The sequence below is a fragment of the Pavona decussata genome, unplaced genomic scaffold (genome assembly GCF_977016875.1).
Source record: "Pavona decussata unplaced genomic scaffold, jaPavDecu1.1 SCAFFOLD_270, whole genome shotgun sequence".
Classification (NCBI taxonomy): domain Eukaryota; kingdom Metazoa; phylum Cnidaria; class Anthozoa; order Scleractinia; family Agariciidae; genus Pavona; species Pavona decussata.
The window spans coordinates 640,001-663,543 of record NW_028145672.1 but is presented as its reverse complement, the minus strand read 5'-3'; the positions used below and the strand labels follow the sequence as shown (position 1 = coordinate 663,543).

The 23,543-nt window shown below is 37.2% G+C and overlaps 3 protein-coding genes and 1 pseudogene across 7 annotated transcripts in view; 3 read left to right on the top strand and 1 right to left on the bottom strand.

Annotated features, from left to right (window-relative positions):
- LOC146455748 (alcohol dehydrogenase class-3-like) overlaps positions 1 to 23,543 on the bottom strand; it is a 90,873-nt gene that overhangs the window by 67,032 nt on the left and 298 nt on the right. For all 5 annotated transcript variants that reach the window (XR_014858960.1, XM_085093877.1, XM_085093876.1 and 2 more), the window contains exon 2: positions 22,494 to 22,737. Coding sequence is in view for 4 of the 5 variants with exons in the window: in XM_085093877.1 (XP_084950003.1) it covers positions 22,494 to 22,737 (244 nt within the window). In the remaining variant the exon portion in view is untranslated. The remainder of the gene's footprint in view (positions 1 to 22,493; positions 22,738 to 23,543) is intronic.
- Positions 3,758 to 4,741, top strand: LOC146455751 (adenosine receptor A2a-like; annotated as a pseudogene).
- Positions 9,629 to 11,347, top strand: LOC146455750 (histamine H2 receptor-like). The gene has a single exon (XM_085093926.1). It carries the CDS (start codon positions 9,629 to 9,631, stop codon positions 10,565 to 10,567), a length of 939 nt encoding a protein of 312 aa, XP_084950052.1. The 3' UTR covers positions 10,568 to 11,347.
- LOC146455749 (adenosine receptor A3-like) lies at positions 16,914 to 18,500 on the top strand. Its single transcript, XM_085093884.1, has one exon. It carries the CDS (start codon positions 17,295 to 17,297, stop codon positions 18,222 to 18,224), a length of 930 nt encoding a protein of 309 aa, XP_084950010.1. The 5' UTR covers positions 16,914 to 17,294; the 3' UTR covers positions 18,225 to 18,500.

The window sequence follows — 23,543 nt, the reverse complement described above, 5'->3', positions numbered from 1 at the left end:
CCTTAACTGACTTTTCAAAACTCCAGTGAAAAAATGAATGTGTTCAGTTAACTTGTCTTTGCCGTAATAAGCATATCTCACAGTTGACAGTTGACATTCAGGGGGCGTGCTTAGTTATTTCTGTTTGATGATGTCTTTCTGTAATTTGATTTCAGTCTCTTGGTTGAACGCTGACATAAGACAAATGCAAACAAAGCTATTAAAAAAAAAACAAATAAAATACAAACAAGTACTTAAGATTCAGTTTTCAGGAAGAAATAAACGTGGACCAATGGACTTTCAGAGCCATGTCTTGTTATAAACTACATATGGGCGAATGAACTGTAGCCTTGATACCAGTCTTTGCACTGCCTCGAAGAGGAAAAAAGAACTGAGAACAAGATTGGTGACAAAGTGAGAACACCTGTAATAGGGACAAACTTATAAGGCGCTTAAGAGCATGTGCACACCTGAAAACTTGTGCTGCTTGTCAAATTATAGCATCATGGCCTGTTTTAATTAACTGGCGGCACAAAGCTCCAATTAAAAATATGAAATATATAATAACTTGTGTCTTAAAATTGTTTTTCAGTATTTTTTGGGATGAATGTGAATTAAAAGAAGACGACAAATAATTTCAGCGTGCGTGGCTCCACACTTGTTTCAATCAAAGAAGCGTGATCATAATGTTTGCAACAGCAACATACTTATATACGTAGTACATTAAATCGTTGTTCAGTTAAAACGAAAGCGAATTTGAAACGAAAAAAAAAAGTACATGACTCTGTCTACCCTTTACCGTTTGCCGCCATATTTAATTAAATGTTAGAGAATGACAATTTTAAGACGCAAAGCGCAAACCCGGGCGATGTTTTATGTGCCAGGTCAGTCGTGCTTTTCTATGTGGCCTGTTGTAATTAGCTGGCGGTGTAAATCTCCTATTAAAAATGTGGAATATAGTGACTTGTGTCTTGAAATTGTTTTTCAATAGTTTTTTTGGGATGAATATAAATTAAGGGAAGACTACAATTAATTTCAGGTTGCGTGGTTCCAAAACTTGCTTCAATCAAAGAAGTATGATCATAATGTTTGTCACAGTAACATGAGTTTAAAATTGTTATATACGTAGTATATAAAATCGTTCTTCCCGCAAACAGAAAGCGAATTTAAAACAAACAGAGAAACAGAAAAAAACATCCCTGTCTCTGTCTACCCTCTACAGTTTGCCGCCATATTTAATTAAATGTTAGAAAATGACAATTTTAAGACGCAAAGCGTAAACCTGGGCGATATTTTATGTGCCAGGTCAGTCGCGCTTTTCTATTATGATAAGTTTATGGCGTTGTTTTTCGATATTAAGTTTATACTATGGTCCTTTACTGAATGAGATCTCTGTCGTGTTCATTACTGACAGGAATTTCTTTGGCGCACCGGCCACTACAAGTTAATTTGCATTCTTAAGTGGTTGAATAAAACTCCCACTAAAGACTATGGAAAACGTTGACTGGCTCAATAAATTGTTCAAACATCATCATAGAGGTTTTACATTTTCTCTCACGACATACAAATTTTTAGTTCTCTGATTCTCTTTTTACTCCCAAATCATGCTAAAAAAATAAAGGTAGTTTATTCCTTGGAAGAACAATATTCCGGCAGTAAGTCTGCTCAGCGGTGACAGCAGTTAAAAGATTATTCGCTGAACTGAAATTGGAACTTCCTCTTTAATGATGTGACTGTCATAAGAGACTGAACTAAGTCTCCTTTTCTGTCATCTTCTCGCATATTCCTTTTATCTACCTTTCATAGAAACATCTCTGTTGTGAATGAACATTGTTGAGGCTTTAAGAGCATTAAGGTTGCGTGGTATAAAGACTTACAAAACAAATTTTTTTGACTGAATTGTAATTTTTGAAAATTAATACATTTTCTGTGAACTTATCCTGATCTTTCAAATTTCTTCTCAGCTTCCTTTCTGATAAATCCAGGTGCTTAAAAATTTCGTAAGATAAATTAAAGTTCACGGAAAAAAGAAACTCGGATCAATATAGTCCAAGATCCATTTCTCGTTCAACTACATATAACCGAATGAAATGTATTGGCAAGGTAGCCTGGCTAAAGTCTTGGCACTGTTGCGAAGAGAAAAAAAGGACTGGGAACAAGGTTGGTGACAGAGAGAAAACACCTGTAATAGGGGCAAAATTATGAGGTGTTTAAGAGCATGCGCACACCTGAAAACTTGTGTTGCTTGTCAAAATTAAGCAATTCATGGCCTTTTGTAATTAGCTGGCGGCGTAAAACTCCCATTAAAAATATGAAATATAGTGACTTGTGTCTTCATATTGTTTTCAATAATTTGTTGGGATGAATGTAAGTTAAATGAAAGACGACAATTAATTTCAGCTTGCGTGGGTCCAGAACTTGCTCAGGTGAAAGAAGTATGATCATAATGTTAGTCGCAATAACAGGATGTTGTTATTATAATTATATGAGTAGTAAATGAAAACGTTGTTCCCTGAACTCCAAATTGAGCTTCCGTTTTAGTTTTGAGGTTATAAAGTGTTTTTGCCCACCATGCTGGTTTGTTTTATTTTCTGGCCAGGGTTTATCGACTCTCCGTGCTGCATATTAACTGCAGATTAATATTTTTATGTAATAAGGTATCATATTATGAGCTTAAGGACATGGATCGTCTGTTTTTTTTCATAATTTTTCTCGGTTGTTTTCTAATAAACCCATTGCTTCAACTAAAGTTCATAACACGGATTCAGTAAAATTTGACAAAGTTAATTGTCTTTAGTCGTCAATTAACTACGCTATAGTTTAAGCTTTTTTGCCGAGCACTGCCGTAACATGGCGACAGCATACTCTTGCAGAAGACGTCACAAAATGTACTAACTTTTTTACGTACGTGCGGAGCTTTTGTTTTGCTCATGAAACATTTTGCTTTTTAACGTCCTCATTATCGTCGCCGTCGTGTTTTCGTAAGGTCCCTAATATGTCTGTTGATGTACGACAAATGTAAACAAAGTGGGCAGAAGATGAGTCAGAGAGTGACGTTCCCGAAAATGATTTAAGGTGCCAAAAAAGACACCAAATTTAACACAAACACAGCCCACAAAAAAATTAAAGAAAAAGCAACCTTTATGAACAGCAATTTCCAGTTTTATAATAATATAAATTGCAAGGAACAAGAGTGTATATGTAAATAAAAAATGTTATAACTGCACATTGGACGTTTCCGTTAAGCCTTCGTGGAGGTAAATATCATAACGGTAGAGGAGGCTCGCTCAAAACACTGTCATATTTCGACCCTTAATAATCGCAATATTCATAAACGTTTATCAGTCAAGTGACATTTGCATAATATGTTATTGAGTCGGCATTTGCCGTCATATTTAATTAAATGTTAGAGAATGGAAATTTTAAGACGCAAAGACCAGAAGCAGAGTGATAGTTTATGTGCCAGTCAGTTGTGCTCTTCTGTTGTCAAGTTTATACTGGGATTGTGAACATCATCAGAAAGGTTTAACATTCGTCTTCTATGTCGAATGCATACAAATTTTATGTTCTCTTATTTTATGTTTTTGTATCTCTGATAACCATACTATGTTAAAAAAAGAAAGGTAGTTTATTCCTTGGGAGCACAATTTGAAATTAGCTTGCACAGGTGCGACAGTAGATAAAACATTATTCGCTGAACTACAAATTGGAACTTGGTGCTTCATACTGACAAAAATTCATAAGACACATTAAAGTTTAATGAGCTCAGTCTCTATAAAGACTTAGGTAAAGCAAAGATACAGGTTAGCTCGTTTTGCCCGGGAGTAACATGGCGTTAACGAACTTAACTGGAGATCCAAAGCAAACCTCAATCGAAGAGCTGGCGTGTTCAACAGAATTCACCAAAGGACTCCACAACCATTTCGTAGTCCTTTTAGTGCTAAACGGCTTTGCGGCCATTGCCGCATTTCTTGGGAATACTCTGATCCTAGTTGCCCTTCACAAGGAGTCTTCACTTCATTCGCCGTCCAAACTTTTGTTCCGCAACTTAGCGACAACTGATCTTTGCGTTGGTGTCATTGCAGAACCTTTTTTCGTTACTTATTTTATACTTTCACTGAAAGAACGATGGAATTTTTGCCGCCACGCACGTTTTATTTCCAGTATCGCAGGCGTTATTTTGGGTGGTGTGTCCTTGTTTACACTGACCGCCATAAGCGTGGACAGGCTTCTTGCCCTGTTACTAGGACTCAGATACAGACAAGTTGTAACTTTGAAGCGAATATATCGCATTGTAGTTGTGTTTTGGGTTCTCTCCACTGCCGGAGCAACAATGTTACTTTGGAATAAACATATAACCTTGTGGTATGGCCGCATTGCTGTAGCACTTTGTGTAGTCACGTCAATCTTCTCTTACACGAAGATTTTCTTTACTCTCCGTCATAACCAGATTCACGCACAAGGTAACGTTAATCAAGGACAACCAAGCCAAACAGTTCAATTGAACATAGCGCGTTACAAAAAAACAGTGTCCAGCGCACTTTAGGTGCAGTTAGCGTTAGTTGTTTGTTATCTGCCAGTTGTTATCGTGGATGTTCTGCGCCTTGAGAGAGGAGTGTCGTCCCAGTTCCTTTTAGTCGCTAGGTTTTACTCATTTACTTTGGTTGCCATAAACTCGTCATTGAACCCGATTCTTTACTGTTGGAAGATCAGAGAAGTGAGACAAGCAGTAAAGGACACAATCAGAGAACTTTTGTGTTGATCGAGTCAATTCTTACAATAATTTCTTACTGTTTAATGCTTTTAGTATTGAAGCATGGTAAAATATAAAGCTAAAGTTCCGCGCTTTTTCAGCTCTACTCTGTGAATTTTTGTATAATAGTAAAACGCTGTTATTTTTAATAGACGGTAAGATAAACAATTGTGTTCGTCTAAAATCGATATAACCCAACGTGTGGAGAGGGGAAACTATCTACAAGTATCAATTACATTTGTCAACCAAACAAACGTGCTACTTTAAAGAAGAAAGTCCACGGAAGGTTGAGAAGTGTTTAACTAAGCCAACCACAAGAAAAAATCCACGCGAGATTGGCTATCAGCTAATTCCCAAAATTCGTAACAGCAAAGTTAGTACACCATTCTACAGTGCAGAGATGCAGACAGAGCTTAACTATGAATGAATTAAAATTGTGAGATTTTCGTTTTTGCTTTGTCAAAGCATATCTATCTCTTAATTATTAGAAGAAAAAAAGGCGTTTTTATTTTAATTTTACGACCGTTAAACAAAAGCTTAACAGTTAACAGTCATTGGCTAGTTGTTTGTGACATTAAACTAGTTATGAATAAAATTGCTTGATGATTTCTTTTCTTTAAATTTGTTCAGTTCAGTCCACATTCCGTTTGATCTCCCGGAAATGCAGACCAAGGGAACGAAAAATGAGTTAAACCGGAGAAAACCAAAACTGGAAAAGAAAATTAAAAAGAAAAAGCCTCATAATCGGGTCTTGTTTGGGATATGCGCGCGTAAGTGTTAGTTAGCAGCCAAATTTCTTCAACACGTGATGATATTTCGTATGCCACCACTGTTCACGTGATCGATCACCGGCGTAAAATTACAGTCGATCTTCATGGACTTATTTATGCGAATAATTCAAAGTGGCAAAAATAAATCAACAACTGAGAACTTTCCAGAATTTCAATCAAACTTTAAAAGATCTATGAATGTAAAGGTAGATTCCGGCACAGGAAGCGAATGTCAGCTTAGCATCAAATAGGACTAATTTCCATGATAAAAAGGGAGATTTTGAGGCTTGAATGATACGAAGACGTCGAAGCGTTTAGTTATTTGCTTATTGCTTGCATCAACGACTGTTAAAACACTTGCTTGAGAGAACCCGGTCGCCCGAATAATTGTATTGCTAGTCATGTTGATACCACAATCTTTTTTTTTTTTCTCATTAACTGGCTTTTCAAAACTCCAGTGAAAAATATGAATGTGCTCAGTTAACTTGTCTTTGCCGTAATAAGCATATCTCACAGTTGACAGTTGACATTCAGGGGGCGTGCTTAGTTATTTCTGTTTGTTGATGTCTTTCTGTAATTTGATTTCAGTCCCTTGGTTGAACACTGACATAAGACAAATGCAAACAAAGCTATTAAAAAAAACAAAAACAAATAAAATACAAACAAGTACTTAAGATTCAGTTTTCAGCAAGAAATAAACGTGGACCAATGCAGTTTGAGAGCCATGTCACGCTAAACTACATATAGGCGAATGAAACGTAGCCTGGTTACCAGCCTTTGCACTGTCTCGAAGAGGAAAAAAGGACTGAGAACAAGATTGGTGACAGAGTGAAAACACCTGCAATAGGGACAAACTTATGACGCACTTAAGAGCATGCGCTCACCTAAAAATTTGTGTTGCTTGTCAAATTATAGCATCATGGCCTGTTTTAATTAACTGGCGGCACAAAGCTCCAATTGAAAATATGAAATATTTAAGAACTTGTGTCTTTAAATTGTTTTTCAGTATTTTTTGGGATGAATGTGAATTAAAAGAAGAGGACAAATAATTTCAGCGTGCGTGGCTCCACAACTTGCTTCAATCAAAGACGTTTGTCACAGTAACATACCTAGATACGTAGTACATTAAATCGTTGTTCAGGCAAAACGAAAGCGAATTTGAATCGAAAACAAAACTACATGACTCTGTCTACCCTCTACCGTTTGCCGCCATATTTCATTAAATGTAAAAGAATGACAATTTTAAGACGCAAAGCGCAAACCCGGGCGATGCTTTATGTGCCAGGTCAATCGTGCTATTCTATTATAATAAGTTTGTCGCGTTGTTGTTCGATATTAAGTTTATACTAAGGTCCTTTACTGAATGAGATCTCTGTTGTGTTCATTACTGACAGGAATTGCTTTGGCGCACCGGCCACTACAAGTTAATTTGCATTCTTAAGTGGTTGAATAAAACTCCCACTAAAGACTATAGAAAACGTTGACTCAATAAACTGTTCAAACATCATTATTAAGGTTTTACCTTTTCTCTCACGACATACAGAATTTTTAGTTCTCTAATTCTCTTTTTACTCCCATACCATGATAAAAAAAGAAAGGAAGTGTATTCCTTGGAAGAACAATATTCAGTAAGTCTGCACAGCTGCGACTGTAGTTAAAAGATTATTCGCTGAACTGAAATTGGAACTTCCTCTTTAATGATGTGACTGTCATAAGAGACTGAACCAAGTCTCCTTTTCTGTCATCTTCTCGCATATTCCTGTTATCTACCTTTCAAAGAAACATCTCTATTGTGAATGAATATTGTTGGGGCTTTAAGGGCATTAAGGTTGCGTGGTATAAAGACTTACCAAACAAATTTTTTGACTGAATTGTAATTTTTGAAAACTAACACATTTTCTGTGAACTTATCCTGATCTTTTAAATTTCTTCTCAGCTTCCTTTCTGATAAATCTAGGTGTATAAAAATTTCATAAGATAAATTAAAGTTCACGGATAAAAGGAACTCGGATCAATGCAGTCCAAGATCCATGTCATGTTTAACTTCATATAACAGAATGAGATGTATTGGATGGGTAGCCTAGTATACCAGGGCCTTGGCACTGTTGCGAAGAGAAAAAAAGGACTGGGAACAAGGTTCCTGACAGAGTGAAAACACCTGTAATAGGGGCAAACTTATGAGGCGTTTAAGAGCATGCGCTCACCTGAAAACTTGTGTTGCTTGTCACAATTAAGCAATTCATGGCCTGTTGCAATTAGCTGGCGGCGTAAAACTCCCATTAAAAATATGAAATATAGTAACTTGTGTCTTGAAATTGTTTTTCAATAATTTCTTGGGATGAATATAAATTAAAGGAAGACGACAATTAATTTCAGCTTGCGTGGGTCCAGAACTTGCTTAGGTGAAAGAAGTATGATCATAATGTTAGTCGCAATAACAGGATGATTATATGAGAAGTAAATGAAAACGTTGTTCCCTGAACTCCAAATTGAACTTCCGTTTTAGTTATGAGGTGATAAAGTGTTGCCGGTTTGTTTTATTTTCTGGCCAGGGTTTATCGGCTCTCCGTGCTGCATATTAACTGTATATCAATATTTTTATGTATTAAGTTATCATATTATGAGCTTAAGGACATGGATTGTCTGTTGAATTATAGTCTTTGAAAATAAATGAATGTTTCCGAATGTTTCATAATTTTTCTTGGTTGTTTTCTAATAAACCCATTGCTTCAACTAAAGTTCATAACACGGATTCAGTAAAATTTGACAAAGTTAATTGTCTTTAGTCGTCAATAAACTACGCCATAGTTTAAGATTTTTTGCCGAGTGCTCCAGTAACATGGCGACAGCATACTCTTGCAGACGACGTCAAAAAAATGTACTTACTTTAATTTTTAACGAACGTGCGGAACTTTTGTTTCGCTCATGAAACATTTTGCTTTTTAACGTCCTCATTATCGTCGCCGCCGTATTTTCGTAAGGTCCCTAATATGTCTGTTGATGTACGGCAAATGTAAACAAAGTGAGAAAAAGATAAGTCAAAGAGTTACATTCACGAAAATGAATCAGTAAGATGCAAAAAAAGAAACCGAATTGAACATAAACACAGCCCACAAAAAAATTAAAGAAAAAGCAGCCTTACTCAGCCTTTATGAACAGCAATTTTCAGTTTTTTAATAATATAAATTGCAAGAAACAAGAGTGTATATGTAAATAAAAAATGTTATAACTGCACAGTACATTGGACGTTTCCGTTAAGCCTTCCTGGAGGTATTTATCATAGCAGTAGAGGAAGCTCGCTCAGAACGCTGTCAAATTTCGACCCTTAATAATCACAATATTCAAAAACGTTTATCACTCAAATGACATTTGCATAATATGTTATTGAGTCGACATTTGCCGTCATATTTCATTAAATGTCAGAGAATGGCAATTTTAAGACGCAAAGATCAAAAGCAGAGTGATTGTTTATGTGCCAGTCAATTGTGCTTTTCTGTTGTCGAGTTTATACTGGGATTGTTTACATCATCAGAAAGGTTTAACATTCGTCTTCTATGTCGAATGCATACAAATTATATTTTCTCTTATTTCATGTTTTTGAAGCACTGATAACTATACCATGATAAAAAAGAAAAGTAGTTTATTCCTTTGGAGCACAATTTGAAATTAGCTTGCACAGGTGCGACAGTAGATAAAACATTATTCGCTGAACGGCAAATTGGAACTTCCTCTTTTGTTATTTAAGAGTGATAATGTGGTTTAAACAACTCTCCTGTTGTGTTATCTTCCCACATCTTTCTGTTAATTACTGTTTATAGAAACATATCTACCATAAATGAATACTCTTCTGGCGTTAGGTACCTTATGGTTCCGTGGTATACGGACTTACAAGGAATAGATTTTTCTACTGAACTGTTTTTTTTTTTTTTTTTTTTTTTTTAATAAATACATTGTCAATGATATTTTCCTTATTTTTGAAATTTCTACTTAGCTTCCTTTCCGAAAATCTAGGTGCTTCATACTGACAAAAATTCATAAGACAGATTAAAGTTTAATGAGCTCAGTCTGTATAAAGACTTAGGCAAAGCAACGACTGACTGGTTAGCTCGTTTTGCCCGGGAATAACATGGCGTTAACAAACTCAACTGGAGATCCAAACCAAACCTCATCCGAAGACCTGGCGTGTTCACCAGAATTTACTGGAGAAGTCCCTAACCATTTGATAGTCCTTTTAGCGCTAAATGGTTTTGTGGCCATTACCGCATTTCTGGGGAATACTCTGATCCTAGTTGCCCTTCACAAGGAGACTTCACTTCATCCGCCGTCAAAACTCTTGTTCCGCAACTTAGCGACAACTGATCTTTGTGTTGGTCTCATTGTAGAACCTTTTGGTCTTACCTATCTTATATCCACCCTGAACGAACCATGGAATATTTGCCGCTACGCATTTGCTGTTTTCAATATCACAGGCCATATTTTGTGTGGTGTGTCCTTGCTTACACTGACCGCCGTAAGCGTGGACAGGCTTCTCGCCCTGTTATTAGGACTCAGATACAGACAAGTTGTAACTTTAAAGCGAATATATCGCATTATAGTTGTGTTTTGGGTTCTTTCCACCGCCGGAGCGACAATGTTACTTTGGAATGAACGTATCACCTCGTGGTATGACTGTATTGTTGTAGCACTTTGTGTAGTCACGTCAACCTTCTCTTACACGAAAATTTTCCTTACTCTCCGTCATAACCAGATTCACGCACAAGGTAACGTTAATCAAGGACAACCAAGCCAAACAGTTCAATTGAACATAGCGCGTTACAAACGAACGGTGTCCAGCGCACTTTGGGTGCAGTTAGCGTTAGTTGTTTGTTATCTGCCATCTGCTGTCGTGCAGGGTTTGATCCTTCAGAGAGGACTCACGTCAGACATTTTCGTCGCTTCGCTTTATTCAGCAAATTTGGCTCTCTTAAACTCGTCATTGAACCCAATTCTTTACTGTTGGAAGATCAGAGAAGTAAGACAAGCAGTAAAGGACACAATCAGGGGACTTTTATGTTGTTCGAGTTAATTCTTACAATATTGTCTGGAAGCATTGCAAAATATGTTGAGGAAGCATTCCTTTTCAATTGGACGATGTCAGTTTTGTATGATAGTAGAATGCAGCCTTTGTAACGTACGATATGTAAAAAATTGTATTCGTCTAAAATCCTTATAACTTATCGATTGGAAAGGAAAAGTAATTTGTAGGCATTAACTGTGTCATCTAGACAAACGAGCTTTTTTAACTAAGGAATTCGACAGACCGTTGAGAAGGTTTAAATTAAGTCAACTGGAAGAAAAAAAATTAAGATTGGCTAGTAGTTAGCTCAATAAATTCAGGACAAAGAACGTTAGTACACCATTCTACAATCGAGTAATGCTAGCAGAATTTAACTTAAGATTGGAGGTTTTCGTTTTCGCTTTGTCAAAGCAAATCCATGACTTAAATATTAGAGTAAAATAAAGAAGGTATTTTTAATACGAATTTACGACTTCCGCGTTAAACAAAAGCATAATAGCTGACAGTCCTGTGGCTAGTTGTTTCTGACATTAAAGCAGTAATAAAAAAAAATTTTGGTGATTCCTTTTTTCTTGACATTTATTTTCAGTCGATGTCCCGTTTGACGTGCTGAAAATGCAAACGGAGCGAAGGAAAAATGAGTAAAACAGGAGAAAATCAAACCTGGAAAAGAAAATTGAAGAGAAAAAGCCCCATAATTAGGTCGGCATGTGATCATATCTCATATGCCACCACTGTTCACGTGCTCGATCATCAGCGGTCAAATTACAGTCGATCGTCGTCATACACCAATTTATGCGAATAATTCAGATTAACAAAAAAAGGAAAAAAAGAAGAAATATCCAGAGTTTAATCAAACTTTGAAAAAATCTATGAGTCCACTAGATTCGCAGCAAGCGAATGTACAGTTTAGGATCAAATATAGACCAAATTCCATGAAAAAAAGGAGATTTTCAGGCTTAAATGAGACGAAAATAACAAACCGTTTAGTTATTAATTTCTTGCATGCGTTACGAAATATTTGAATGTTTGTTTGAGAGGACGCTTTCACCTAAATAATTGTGTTCCTCGTTATGTTTATACTACATTTTTAACTAACTGGCTTTTCAGAACTCCCAGTGAAAAATATGAATATGTTAATTAATTTGTCTTTTCTGCAATAAGCATATCTCACAGTTGACAGTTGACATTCAGGGGGCGTGGTCAGTTATTTCCGTGTGATGATGTTTTTCTATAATTTGTTTTCAGTCTCTTGGTTGGACACTGACATACGACAAATGCAAACAAAGCGACGAAAAAAATAAAATAAATACAACTACTTAAGAGTCAGTTTTCAGAAAGAAAGAAACGTGGATCAATTTGGACTAAGAGCCATGTCTCGTTAAACTACATATAACCGAATGAAACGTAGCCTGGTTACCATTCTTGGCATTGTCTCGAAGAGGAAAAAAGGACTGAGAACAAGATTGGTGACAGAGTAAAACACCTGTAATAGGGACAAACTTATGAGGCGCTTAAGAGCATGCGCACACCTGGAAACTTGTGTTGCTTGTCAAATTATAGCATCATGGCCTGTTTTAATTAGCTGGCGGCACAAAACTCCAATTAATAATATGAAATATATAATAACTTGTGTCTTAAAATTGTTTTTCAGTATTTTTTGGGATGAATATAAATTAAAAGAAGACGACAAATAATTTCAGAGTGCGTGGCTCCACAACTTGCTTCAATCAAAGAAGCGTGATCATAATGTTTGTCACAGTAACATACCTAGATACGTAGTACATTAAATCGTTGTTCAGGCAAAACGAAAGCGAATTTGAAACGAAAAAAAAAAAAAAAAAATACATGACTCTGTCTACCCTTTACCGTTTGCCGCCATATTTAATTAAATGTTAGAGAATGACAATTTTAAGACGCAAACCGCAAACCCGGGCGGTGTTTTATGTGCCAGGTCAGTCGTGCTTTTCTATTATGATAAGTCAGTTTGCGGGCCGGTGTTGTAGTTTGATATAAAGTTTATACTAAGGTCCTCTACTGAATGAGATCTCTGTTGTGTTCATTACTGACAGGAATTTCTTTGGCGCACCGGCCACTACCAGTTAATTTGCATTCTTAAGTGGTTTAATAAAACTCCCACTAAAGACTATGAAAAATGTTGACTGACTCAATAAATTGTTCAACATCATCATAGAGGTTTTACCTTTTCTCTCACGACATACAAATTTTTAGTTCTCTGATTCTCTTTTTACTCCCATATCATGCTAAAAAACGAAAGGAAGTGTATGCCTTGGAAGAACAATATTCAGTACGTCTGCACAGCTGCGACTTTAATTAAAAGATTTTTCGCTTAACTGAAAATGGAACTTCCTCTTTAATGATGTAACTGTCAAAAGAGGCTGAACCAAGTCTCCTTTTCTGTCATCTTCTCGCATATTCCTGTTATCTACCGTTCATAAAAACATCTCTATTGTGAATGAATATTGTTGGGGCTTTAAGGGCATTAAGGTTGCGTTGTATAAAGACTTACAAAACAAATTTTTTGACTGAATTGTAATTTTTGAAAATTAATCCATTTTCTGTGAACTTATCCTGATCTTTTAAATTTCTTCTCAGCTTCCTTTCTGATAAATCTAGGTGTATAAAAATTTCATAAGATAAATCACGGATAAAAGAAACTCAGATCAATGCAGTCCAAGATCCATGTCATGTTTAACTTCATATAACAGAATGAGAAGTATTGGGAAGGTAGTCTGGTTACCAGGGCCTTGGCACTGTTGCGAAGTGAAAAAAAGGACTGGAAACAAGGCTGGTGACAGAGTGAAAACACCTGTAATAGGAGCAAAAGTATGAGGCGTTTAAGAGCATGCGCTCTCCTGAAAACTTGTGTTGCTTGTCAAAATTAAGCAATTCATGGCCTGTTGTAATTAGCTCGCGGCGTAAAACTCCCATTAAAAATATGAAATATAGTGACTTGTGTCTTCATATTGTTTTTCAATAATTTCTTGGGATGAATGTAAGTTAAAGGAAGACGACAATTAATTTCAGCTTACGTGGGTCCAGAACTTGCTTAGGTGAAAGAAGTATGATCATAATGTTAGTTGCAATAACAGGATGTTGTTATTATGATTATATGAGAAGTAAATGAAAACGTTGTTCCCTGAACTCCAAATTGAACTTCCGTTTTAGTTATGAGGTGATAAAGTGTTTTAGCCCACCATGCTGGTTTGTTTTATTTTCTGGCCAGGGTTTATCGATTCTCCGTGCTGCATATTAACTGCAGATCAATATTTTTATGTAATAAGGTATCATATTATGAGCTTAAGGACATGGATTGTCTGTTGAATTATAGTCTTTGGAAATAGATAAATAAAGTTGCAAAGACCTCATCCGAATGTTTCATAATTTTTCTCGGTTGTTTTCTAATAAACCCATTGCTTCAACTAAAGTTCATAACACGGATTCAGTAAAATTTGACAAAGTTAATTGTCTTTAGTTGTCAATAAACTACGCCATAGTTTAAGCTTTTTTGCCGAGCACTGCCGTAACGTGGCGACAGCATACTCTTGCAGAAGACGTCAAAAAATGTACTAACTTTTTAACGTACGTGCGGAGCTTTTGTTTTGCTCATGAAACATTTTGCTTTTTAGCATCGTCATTATCATCGCCGTCGTGTTTTCGTAAGGTCCCTAATATGTCTGTTGATGTACGGCAAATGCAAACAAAGTGAGAAAAAGGTAAGTCAAAGAGTCACATTCACGAAAATGAATCAGTAAGGTGCAAAAAAAGAAACCAAATTTAACACAAACACAGCCCACAAAAAAATTAAAGAAAAAGCAACCGTTATGAACAGCAATTTCCAGTTTTATAATAATATAAATTGCAAGAAACAAGAGTGTATATGTAAATAAAAAATGTTATAACTGCACAGCACATTGGACGTTTCCGTTAAGCCTTCGTGGAGGTAAATATCATAACGATAGAGGAAGCTCGCTCAAAACGCTGTCATATTTCGACACTTAATAATCACAACTTTATTCAAAAACGTTTATCAGTCAAATGACATTTGTATAATATGTTATTGAGTCGGCATTTGCCGTCATATTAAATTAAATGTTAGAGAATGGCAATTTTAAGACGCAAAGATCAAAAGCAGAGTGATTGTTTATGTGCCAGTCAATTGTGCTTTTCTGTTGTCGAGTTTATACTGGGATTGTTTACATCATCAGAAAGGTTTAACATTCGTTTTTTATGTCGAATGCACACAAATTTTATGTCCTCTTATTTCATGTTTTTGTAGCTCTGATAACCATACTATGTTAAATAAAGAAAGGTAATTTATTCCTTTGGAGCACAATTTGAAATTAGCTTGCACAGGTGCGACAGTAGATAAAACATTTTTCGCTGAACTGCAAATTAGAACTTCCTCTTTAGTTATTTAATTGATGAGTGATAATGTGGTTCAAACAACTCTCCTGTTGTGTTATCTTCCCGCATCTTCTTGTTGATTACTGTTTATAGAAACATATCTACAATGAATGAATACTCTTCTGGCGTTAGGTACCTTATGGTTCCGTGGTATACGGACTTACAAGGAATAGATTTTTCAACTTAACTGTTTTTTTTTTTTTTTAATTAATACATTTTCAATGTTTCTTTTCCTTAGGCCCGGTTCATACGTCGAACTTTACATGAGCCGAACCTAATAATTTGGTTCGGCGCATGTAAAGATCGACGTATGAATCAGTTAGGATCGACAGATTTGTATTTGGGTCGACCCGTCGTTCTATTCGACTGCGCCAGTCGAATAGAACGGCAAAAGTTCGACTTCGATTCAGACGTCGAACTTTTCATGTGCCGAACCAAATGCATACGTTACGTATAAATTATATAAATTATATCTATCCCAGAGGTCTCCGCGTTCCATCGACTTGGCATGCGCAAAGGACTTCATTCTGAACAAGATGGCGGGAAAAGAGGAATGTGCTTGTTCTTCTTGTTTCGAAACAACTGAATATGCTTGTCTGAGATGCGAAAGATTAAAAGAAAAAAAAGAATCTATTCTTGAAGTGCACACGCACTTCAAACCGACAGAAACTTTCCAAAACAGGCTATATCAAAGGCGAAGCGTCAAGACTTCTCAGAACAAAATCTTCAAAAACAACATTTGAAGAAAACATTACTCTATTCAAACAGAGATTACGCAATAGAGGTTAACTCGATAACCTTATAATAAAACTCTTTCAGAAGTCAACCTCCGCGAAAGAATGTCGGCACTACAAAACAAACTAAAAACCCGCAAAAACATTTTGAAGTTTGTTATGGAATACCGCCCTTCTTTGCCTAACCTTAAACAATTCAGATGAGTAAATACAGGAAGCATAATCAGGAATGGAGACCGTAGGCGTGGGGTCCACGCTTACCCATGAGTTGTACCAAAAAAATCTATTTTTAGAAAACATTGCCCCCCCCCCCCCCTCCCCCCCCCTTCTCACGTCATAAACCCGCGTGAATACACGCAAATTTGCGTGGGGTTACTACCTTATATGTGACACGGAAAGCAGCTGAGAAAAAATTCACTAAAGATAAAAAAGTCCTTACTTGTCTGAGTACATGTCCGTAGAGTGTAAGCTTTTTTCATTCATTTAACAGTAGCAACGCACGCAGCACCACCGTTTTGGCGCCTTTTTGACTTTACTGTGAGAGTCATGTGATCAATAGGCCGCCTATTCCAACTTTTCCCGTCTTCTTTTCTTTGTGAGAGTCTAATTCCTTAAATGTGAGCACTGAGGAGATATTCCCTGGCAGAATTTTAAATGTTGGACGCCGTTTTGAACAGGTGGAAAAAAATTTCAATTTCTCCACGCGCGATCGTGGCCGTTTACACGCGTGCGCGCACGCGCGTATGGCGCAATTTTTTTCTAAAAATAGATTTTTTTTGGTACAATACATGGGGACAGGCCCACAAGTCAAATCGGCATCTCGTTACGGTCTCCATCCCTGATTATGGCTCCTGGTAAATGACACTTGATTTAAGGGAGATCTACAAAGACCCTTCCTTATACTTTCGTGATCTTTGAAAGACGTACTCGTGAGAGTAAATTAGCTTTGAAGGTCGTATTCTTCCTATCTCGCTCAGTAGGAGCCGTGTTTGGCCTGTCTTTATTACAGTCGACTCCCGATAACTCGAACCCTCGTTAACTCGAACCTCCCGCTAACTCGAACCAATTTTCCTTTCCTTTCAGGTCATTTTCTATATAATTTTACCCTCGATAACTCGAACTCCCGATAACTCGAACCTTTTTCAATTTCCCTTGAAGGTTCGAGTTATCGGGAGTCGACCGTATTTTACCAAGCAAGCTCTTCCATGTCAGAATTCATCTTTCCCGCCATTTTGAATCTTGTTGAGTAAAAACAACAGCCGCTGACCACGAAAATCTACTTTCTCACTTTAGCTTTAATTAAGTTCGACTTCAGTTAGGTTCGACGTCTGAATCAACTGCCGAACTTTATTATTTGGGTCGACCTTAATAGGTATTAGGTTCGGCTCATGTAAAGTTCGACGTATGAACCGGGCCTTATTTTTTGAACTTCTACTTAGCTTCCTTTCCGAAAACACCAGGTGCTTCATTCTGACAAAAACTCATAAGACAGATTAAAAATTTAATAGGCTCAGTCTCTATAAAGACTTAAGCAAAGCGACGATACAGGTTAGCTCGTTTTGCCCGGGAGTAACATGGCGTTAACGAACTTAACTGGAGATCCAAAGCAAACCTCAATCGAAGAGCTGGCGTGTTCAACAGAATTCATCAAAGGACTCCACAACCATTTCATAGTCCTTTTAGTGCTAAATGGTTTTGTGGCCATTACCGCATTTCTAGGGAATACTCTGATCCTAGTTGCCCTTCACAAGGAGTCTTCACTTCATGCGCCGTCCAAACTCTTGTTCCGTAACTTAGCGACAACTGATCTTTATGTTGGTCTCATTGTAGAACCTCTTCTTATTACTTATCTTATATCTATCCTGAACGAACGATGGAATGTTTGCCCCTACGTAATTGCTGTTTCCGGTATCACAGGTCATATTTTGTGTGGTGTGTCCTTGCTTACACTGACCGCCATAAGCGTGGACAGGCTTCTCGCCCTGTTATTAGGACTCAGATACAGACAAGTTGTAACTTTAAAGCGAATATATTGCATTATAGTTGTGTTTTGGGTTCTTTCCACTGCCGGGGCGAAAACATTACTTTGGAATAAACGTATAACCGCGTGGTATGCCAGCGTTGGTGTAGCACTTTGTGTGGTCACGTCAATCTTCTCTTACACAAAAATTTTCCTTACTCTCCGTCATAACCAGATTCACGCACAAGGCAACGTTAATCAAGGACAACCAAGCCAAACAGTTCAATTGAACATAGCGCGTTACAAAAGAACAGTGTCCAGCGCACTTTGGGTGCAGGTAGCGTTAGTTGTTTGTTATCTGCCATTTGCTATCGTGGAGGCCTTGTTCCTTCAGAGAGGAGTAACGTCAGACATTTTCGTCCCTTGGCTTTATTCAGCAAATTTGACTCTCTTAAACTCGTCATTGAACCCAATTCTTTACTGTTGGAAGATCAGAGAAGTCAGACAAGCAGTGAAAGACACTATCAGGGTGTTTTTTTGTTGATCGAGTTAATTCTTACAATATTGTCTGGAAGCATGGCAAAATATAATGTTGAGGAAGCATTAGTTTGGACAATGTGAGTTGTGTATGATAGTAGAATGCAGCTTTTGTAACGTACGATATGTAAAAAATTGTATTCGTCTAAAATCCTCATAACTTATCGATTGGAAAGAAAACGTTATTTGTAGGTATTAACTGTGTCATCTAGACAAACGAGCTTTTTTAACTAAGGAATTCGACAGACCGTTGAGAAGGTTTAAATTAAGTCAACTAGAAGAAAAAAAAAATAAGATTTGCTAGCAGTTAGCTCGAAAAATTCGGGACAAAGAACGCTAGTACACCATTCTACAATCGAGTAATGCTAGCAGAATTAACTTAATATTGGTGATTTTCGTTTTCGCTCTGTCAAAGGAAATCCATGACTTAAATATTAGAGTAAAATAAAGAAGGTATTTTTAATTTGAATTTACGACTTCTGCGTTAAACAAAACAGTCCTGTGGCTAGTTGTTTCTGACATTAAAGCAGTAATAAAAAAGATTGTTTAATGGTTTCTTTTTTCTTAACATTTTATTTTCAGTCGACGTCCCGTTTGACGTGCTGAAAATGCAAACGGAGCGAAGGAAAAATGGGTAAAACGGGAGAAAACCAAAACTGGAAAAGAAATTTGAAGAGAAAAAGCCCTATAATTAGGTCTTGTTTGAGCATGCGTTAGCGTCACTAAGCAACCAATTGACTTCAGCACGTGATCATACCTCATATGCCACCACTGTTCACGTGCTCGATCAGCGGTCAAATTACAGTCGATCGTCGTCATACACGAATTTATGCGAAGAATTCAGATTAACAAAAAAGGAATAAACAAGAAATGTCCAGAGTTTTAATCAAACTTTACGAGCCCGCCTTAGATTTACAGCAAGCCAATGAACAGTTTTGGATCAAATATAGACCAATTTCCATGATAGAAAAGGAAATTTTCAGGCTTAATTAATACGAAGATAACGAAGCGTTTAGTTATTAATTTCTTTCATGCGTTAAGAAATATTTGAATACTTGCTTGAGAGGACGCTTTCACCCATAAAATTGTGTTCCTAGTCATGTTTATACTATACTTTTTAAGTAACTGGGTAACCCTAAAACATCAATGAAAAATACGAAATGTTTTAACTTGTCTTTGCCGCAATAAGCATATCTCACAGTTTACAGTCGAGAGTTATAATTAGCGGGTATGGAAGGAAGCGAGAATTTGTTCAACCTCGATTCTCTTCGGTGACATGTGGAAAACACTCACTTCGTTACCTAGGGTCTAAACTGTGGAATAATCTCACTCCTAGAATAAGATATCAACCCTCTCTGAAGCAATTTAAAAGAGTCATACGTAATCAGGACCTTACTGCCCTAGCAGCAAATGTCAGTAACTGTCGAGGCTGCAACCTATGCCGAGAATGACTAGGGTTTACATGATTTTCTGCGATTAATGTATGAAATTTTATTCATATGGTTTACGATGTAAATTTTAATTCATTTTTTAGAATTGTTAGAATTTTTAGAATTTAGTTAGGTGTCCACTATTAGTAGAGGGGACTTCTCCCCTCAGCTACATTTCTTGACACGTTAATAAAGTTATTATTATTATTATTATTATTATTATTATTATTATTATTATGGTACTCAAATGTCAATTTTCACGGAGAAAGAATAGCGGACAAATGCAGGCTAAGATGCATGTCTTGTTTAACGACATAAAGCCGAATGAGATGTTTTGTCAAGGTAGCCTCGTTACCAAGACCTTTGTACTGTCTCGAATAGGAGAAAGGACTGGGAACAAGATTGCGATAAACTTTCATACTTGAGAGCAAGCGCTCACCCTAAAAATTGTGTTCTTTGTTAAATTATAGCATCATGGCCTTTTGTAATTAGCTGGCTACATTAAACTTCAATTAAAAATGTGAAATATAGTACCATGTGTCTTTAAATTGTTTTCAATATTTTGGGGGACGAATATGAATTAACCCCTATCTAGATCGGGGGGAGAGGGGTGGGCGGATTCTACCCGCGGCGACTTTGAACCTGAATAACTTTTTTATATTTGAGCAAAAGGCCTGAAACTTTAGACTCAAATGTCTGCAAGGCTGATCGAACTGCGTAGAAAACTTAACACGACAGCGACATGATAGAGACCGAACCGAGAATCAACAGAATGCGGCAACCGTGGACAGCTGTTTCGAGCTGGTTGGCTCTCGTCAGCACGGTGTAGCACAACAAAAAGTAGCACAACCAACGCGAGTCGAGTGGTCTACCAAATGCACGTGGTAGTGATTTCGGAAGGGCCAGACATCCGGCCACGTCATAGCGCGTGACTACGAACAATGAACAAAAGAGAGAAAAGCAAAACTAGGCCCCCGTCGACTGTCGGTACTTTAGACACTCTCCCCAGGATGCGCTCGCCGCTACAAACCAAGATGGGATGGGTTCGATCGAAGCGTACGAGTCTCGCAAATCCCACGGAAAAATACGGCACTGCCGAACAGTCTTATAATTATAATATCTTATAATAACCCCAGGGGCGATACTCGGGTATAAACGTGACGGGGAATTCCGACGTATTTTTTTGGGTCTAAAATTTTCAACTTAATAATGATCTTTCTGAGATTGAAGACTGGGCTCGGAAATGGCTTGTTACTATCAACCCCTCGAAGACTGAATGCATGACCTTCTCAGCAAAACGAATTAAGCCATTTCACCCAGATTTATTTTACGGTGATAAAAAAATTATCGAAGTCGCACAACACACCCATCTCGGGGTCGTTCCTTGCAACAACCTTTCTTGGAGGGCCCATATCTTTAAGATTTATGAGAAAGCTTCTAAAAGGCTTAATATTCTAAAAGGTATCAAGTACACGGTTGACCGAACCACTTTAAGAAAATTGTACAAATCTTTGGTGCGTCCTCTAATGGAATACGCTGACGTATTATGGGACGGATGTACTGAAAGCGAAAGCGATCTCCTCGAGCATGCGCAATATGAGGCAGCTAAAATCGTAACCGGGGCTATGAAGGGGACCAACAAGCATCGCCTTATGCAAGAACTTGGGTGGGAAGATCTCAAAACTAGAGGAGCCATTCATAAATTGCTGTTATATTTTAAGATCGTTAATAATTTTTGTCCTAGTTATCTAGTTGATTTATTACCCTTACAAGTTAGTGAAAGGACAACTTACTCCTTACGTACGGCATCAAATTACTCTCTTCTCGCAAATCGCACTGAACGTTTTAAAAGATCTTTTTTTCCCTCAACTACTATCTTGTGGAATGACATTAGTTTTGACATACGTTGCCTCGAATCCATTGGTTCTTTTAAAAAAGCTTTATTTTCATATTACAATGTACCTAGTTATAACACTACTTATGATTTTGCTATTGATAGATTTAATGCAATTTTCCATACTCGTTTACGTTTAGACACTTGCGCGCTTAACTATTATCTTTATAAAATAGGTTGTAAAGAAAGCCCCGTGTGTTTTTGTGGTTTCTACAGCGAGACAATTAAGCATTTTCTTCTTGAATGTCCACTTTATTCTGCCCCTAGAATTAACCTGCTCTCCTCTGCTGCTCGCATATTTGCTGACAGGTGGTTTTCCATGTCTAAAGCACAAATAGTATCAGTTTTTCTGTTTGGATCACAGTTACTTTCTCCTAAGCAAAATAATGATCTATTTTTTCATGTCCAGTCTTTTATATCTGAATCGAAGAGATTTTATAAAAGTACCTAGATGTATATTTTCCACCTGTTAGCATTGCTTAATGCTGCTTTTTGTTAATTTTGCTGCCGCTCTGACTAATTATTATTTAATGTTAATTTTTTCAATTCAATGTTATTTCGAAGTGAGCCCTCTCGATGAGTTTTTTTTTTTCTCTTAGGGCAAACTTCGACAATAAAATATGTTTAAATAAATAAAAAATTTTCAACTCCTGTATTTTATTGGGTTGAAGATTTAACCGTGTATTTTTTTGGGGTCTGAAAAATCTGCACGTATTTTTTTGGGTTCGAATTTCTGCCAGGCTAATAGTTCTTACGCAATTCAAGCCAAAGTTCCCACAAGAACAGAAAGGCAGTATGTATACTGTTCTTAAGATTGCATTTTTAGGGTATAAAAGTCATGTATTTTTGGGGGTCTAAAATTTCCAGCCTTTTTTTTTTTGAGTGCACAATATAAGGTCCCGTCACTTTTATACCCGATTACCCCCCCTGGGAATATCCCCTGGATATTTACCGGGTTTCACTGTTGTTACCCCTTCACCGACACTCTCCACAATTCCGCCTCCTTCATGTCCCATTACAGCAGGGAATACGTCATTTTCATAGTGTCCGTTGATGTAAGTCCAATCCGAGTGGCAAACACCTGATGCCACCATCTTGACACGCACCTCACCAGACTTGGGTGGCGCAACTTCAATTGTTTCTATTACAAGAGGCTCACAGGCCTCCCAAGCTATAGCAGCACGGCACGATATGGGCTGTGAAAAATAATAAAAAGGAAAATATTTGGGTGATATTCATCTGAACATATTTTTCAGTTGTAGCTAAATTACAGACAGTACAAGTCAAAATTAAGGGTGATCAGGTTGAGTGTACTGCAGCTGAGTATTTCCAGTTGACCAACCGCTGGCGAAAGAGTGTGCGGGATAATCCTCTCCCAACTCCCTCCCCTCCCCCGTCAAAACTTAAGCAAGCGTTTGTGTAAAGGCAAGTAATCACAATAAATCCCACAACGTTTCTCAATTAACCGTTCATCAGTACTCCTAAATCTGAAACTGGCCGTTTCGCGACACTTTGTGGCGTGACAACTTTGGACACCTTCGGATATAAACGCTTCGCTGCGTTTGGGAAAGGTATGAATGTATAAATTTGCCGATCCCTGGGTAGTTCTTTCTACCCACCAGCTTGCTCAGCTGCTTGCTTGCACAGGAAACCTGTAACAATGTAAAATTTCTTCAGGCTGGAGGAGACTAAACGTGACTTAGCGCTTACAAGTGGGTTTGTTTCTTGTATTCCTGTTTCGACATAGCTGGATAAATTCAATACAATGTCTAGAAATTATTCTTGAATAAAAGCGAACAGTGCTTGGTATTAATAATCTGCAACAACTTACGTACTTTTCCTACCAACCTTCCCTCGGTGATCCCATGTACCCATCGATCTCGACATTTGAGATCGAATTTGTTTTAGACTCTCAAAGCATTGTCAATTTTGAACTATTAGTCGATTCAGATTTCCAAAGCGTTAATTATCGGTTGACATCAAAGCTGATTAATTTAATTTC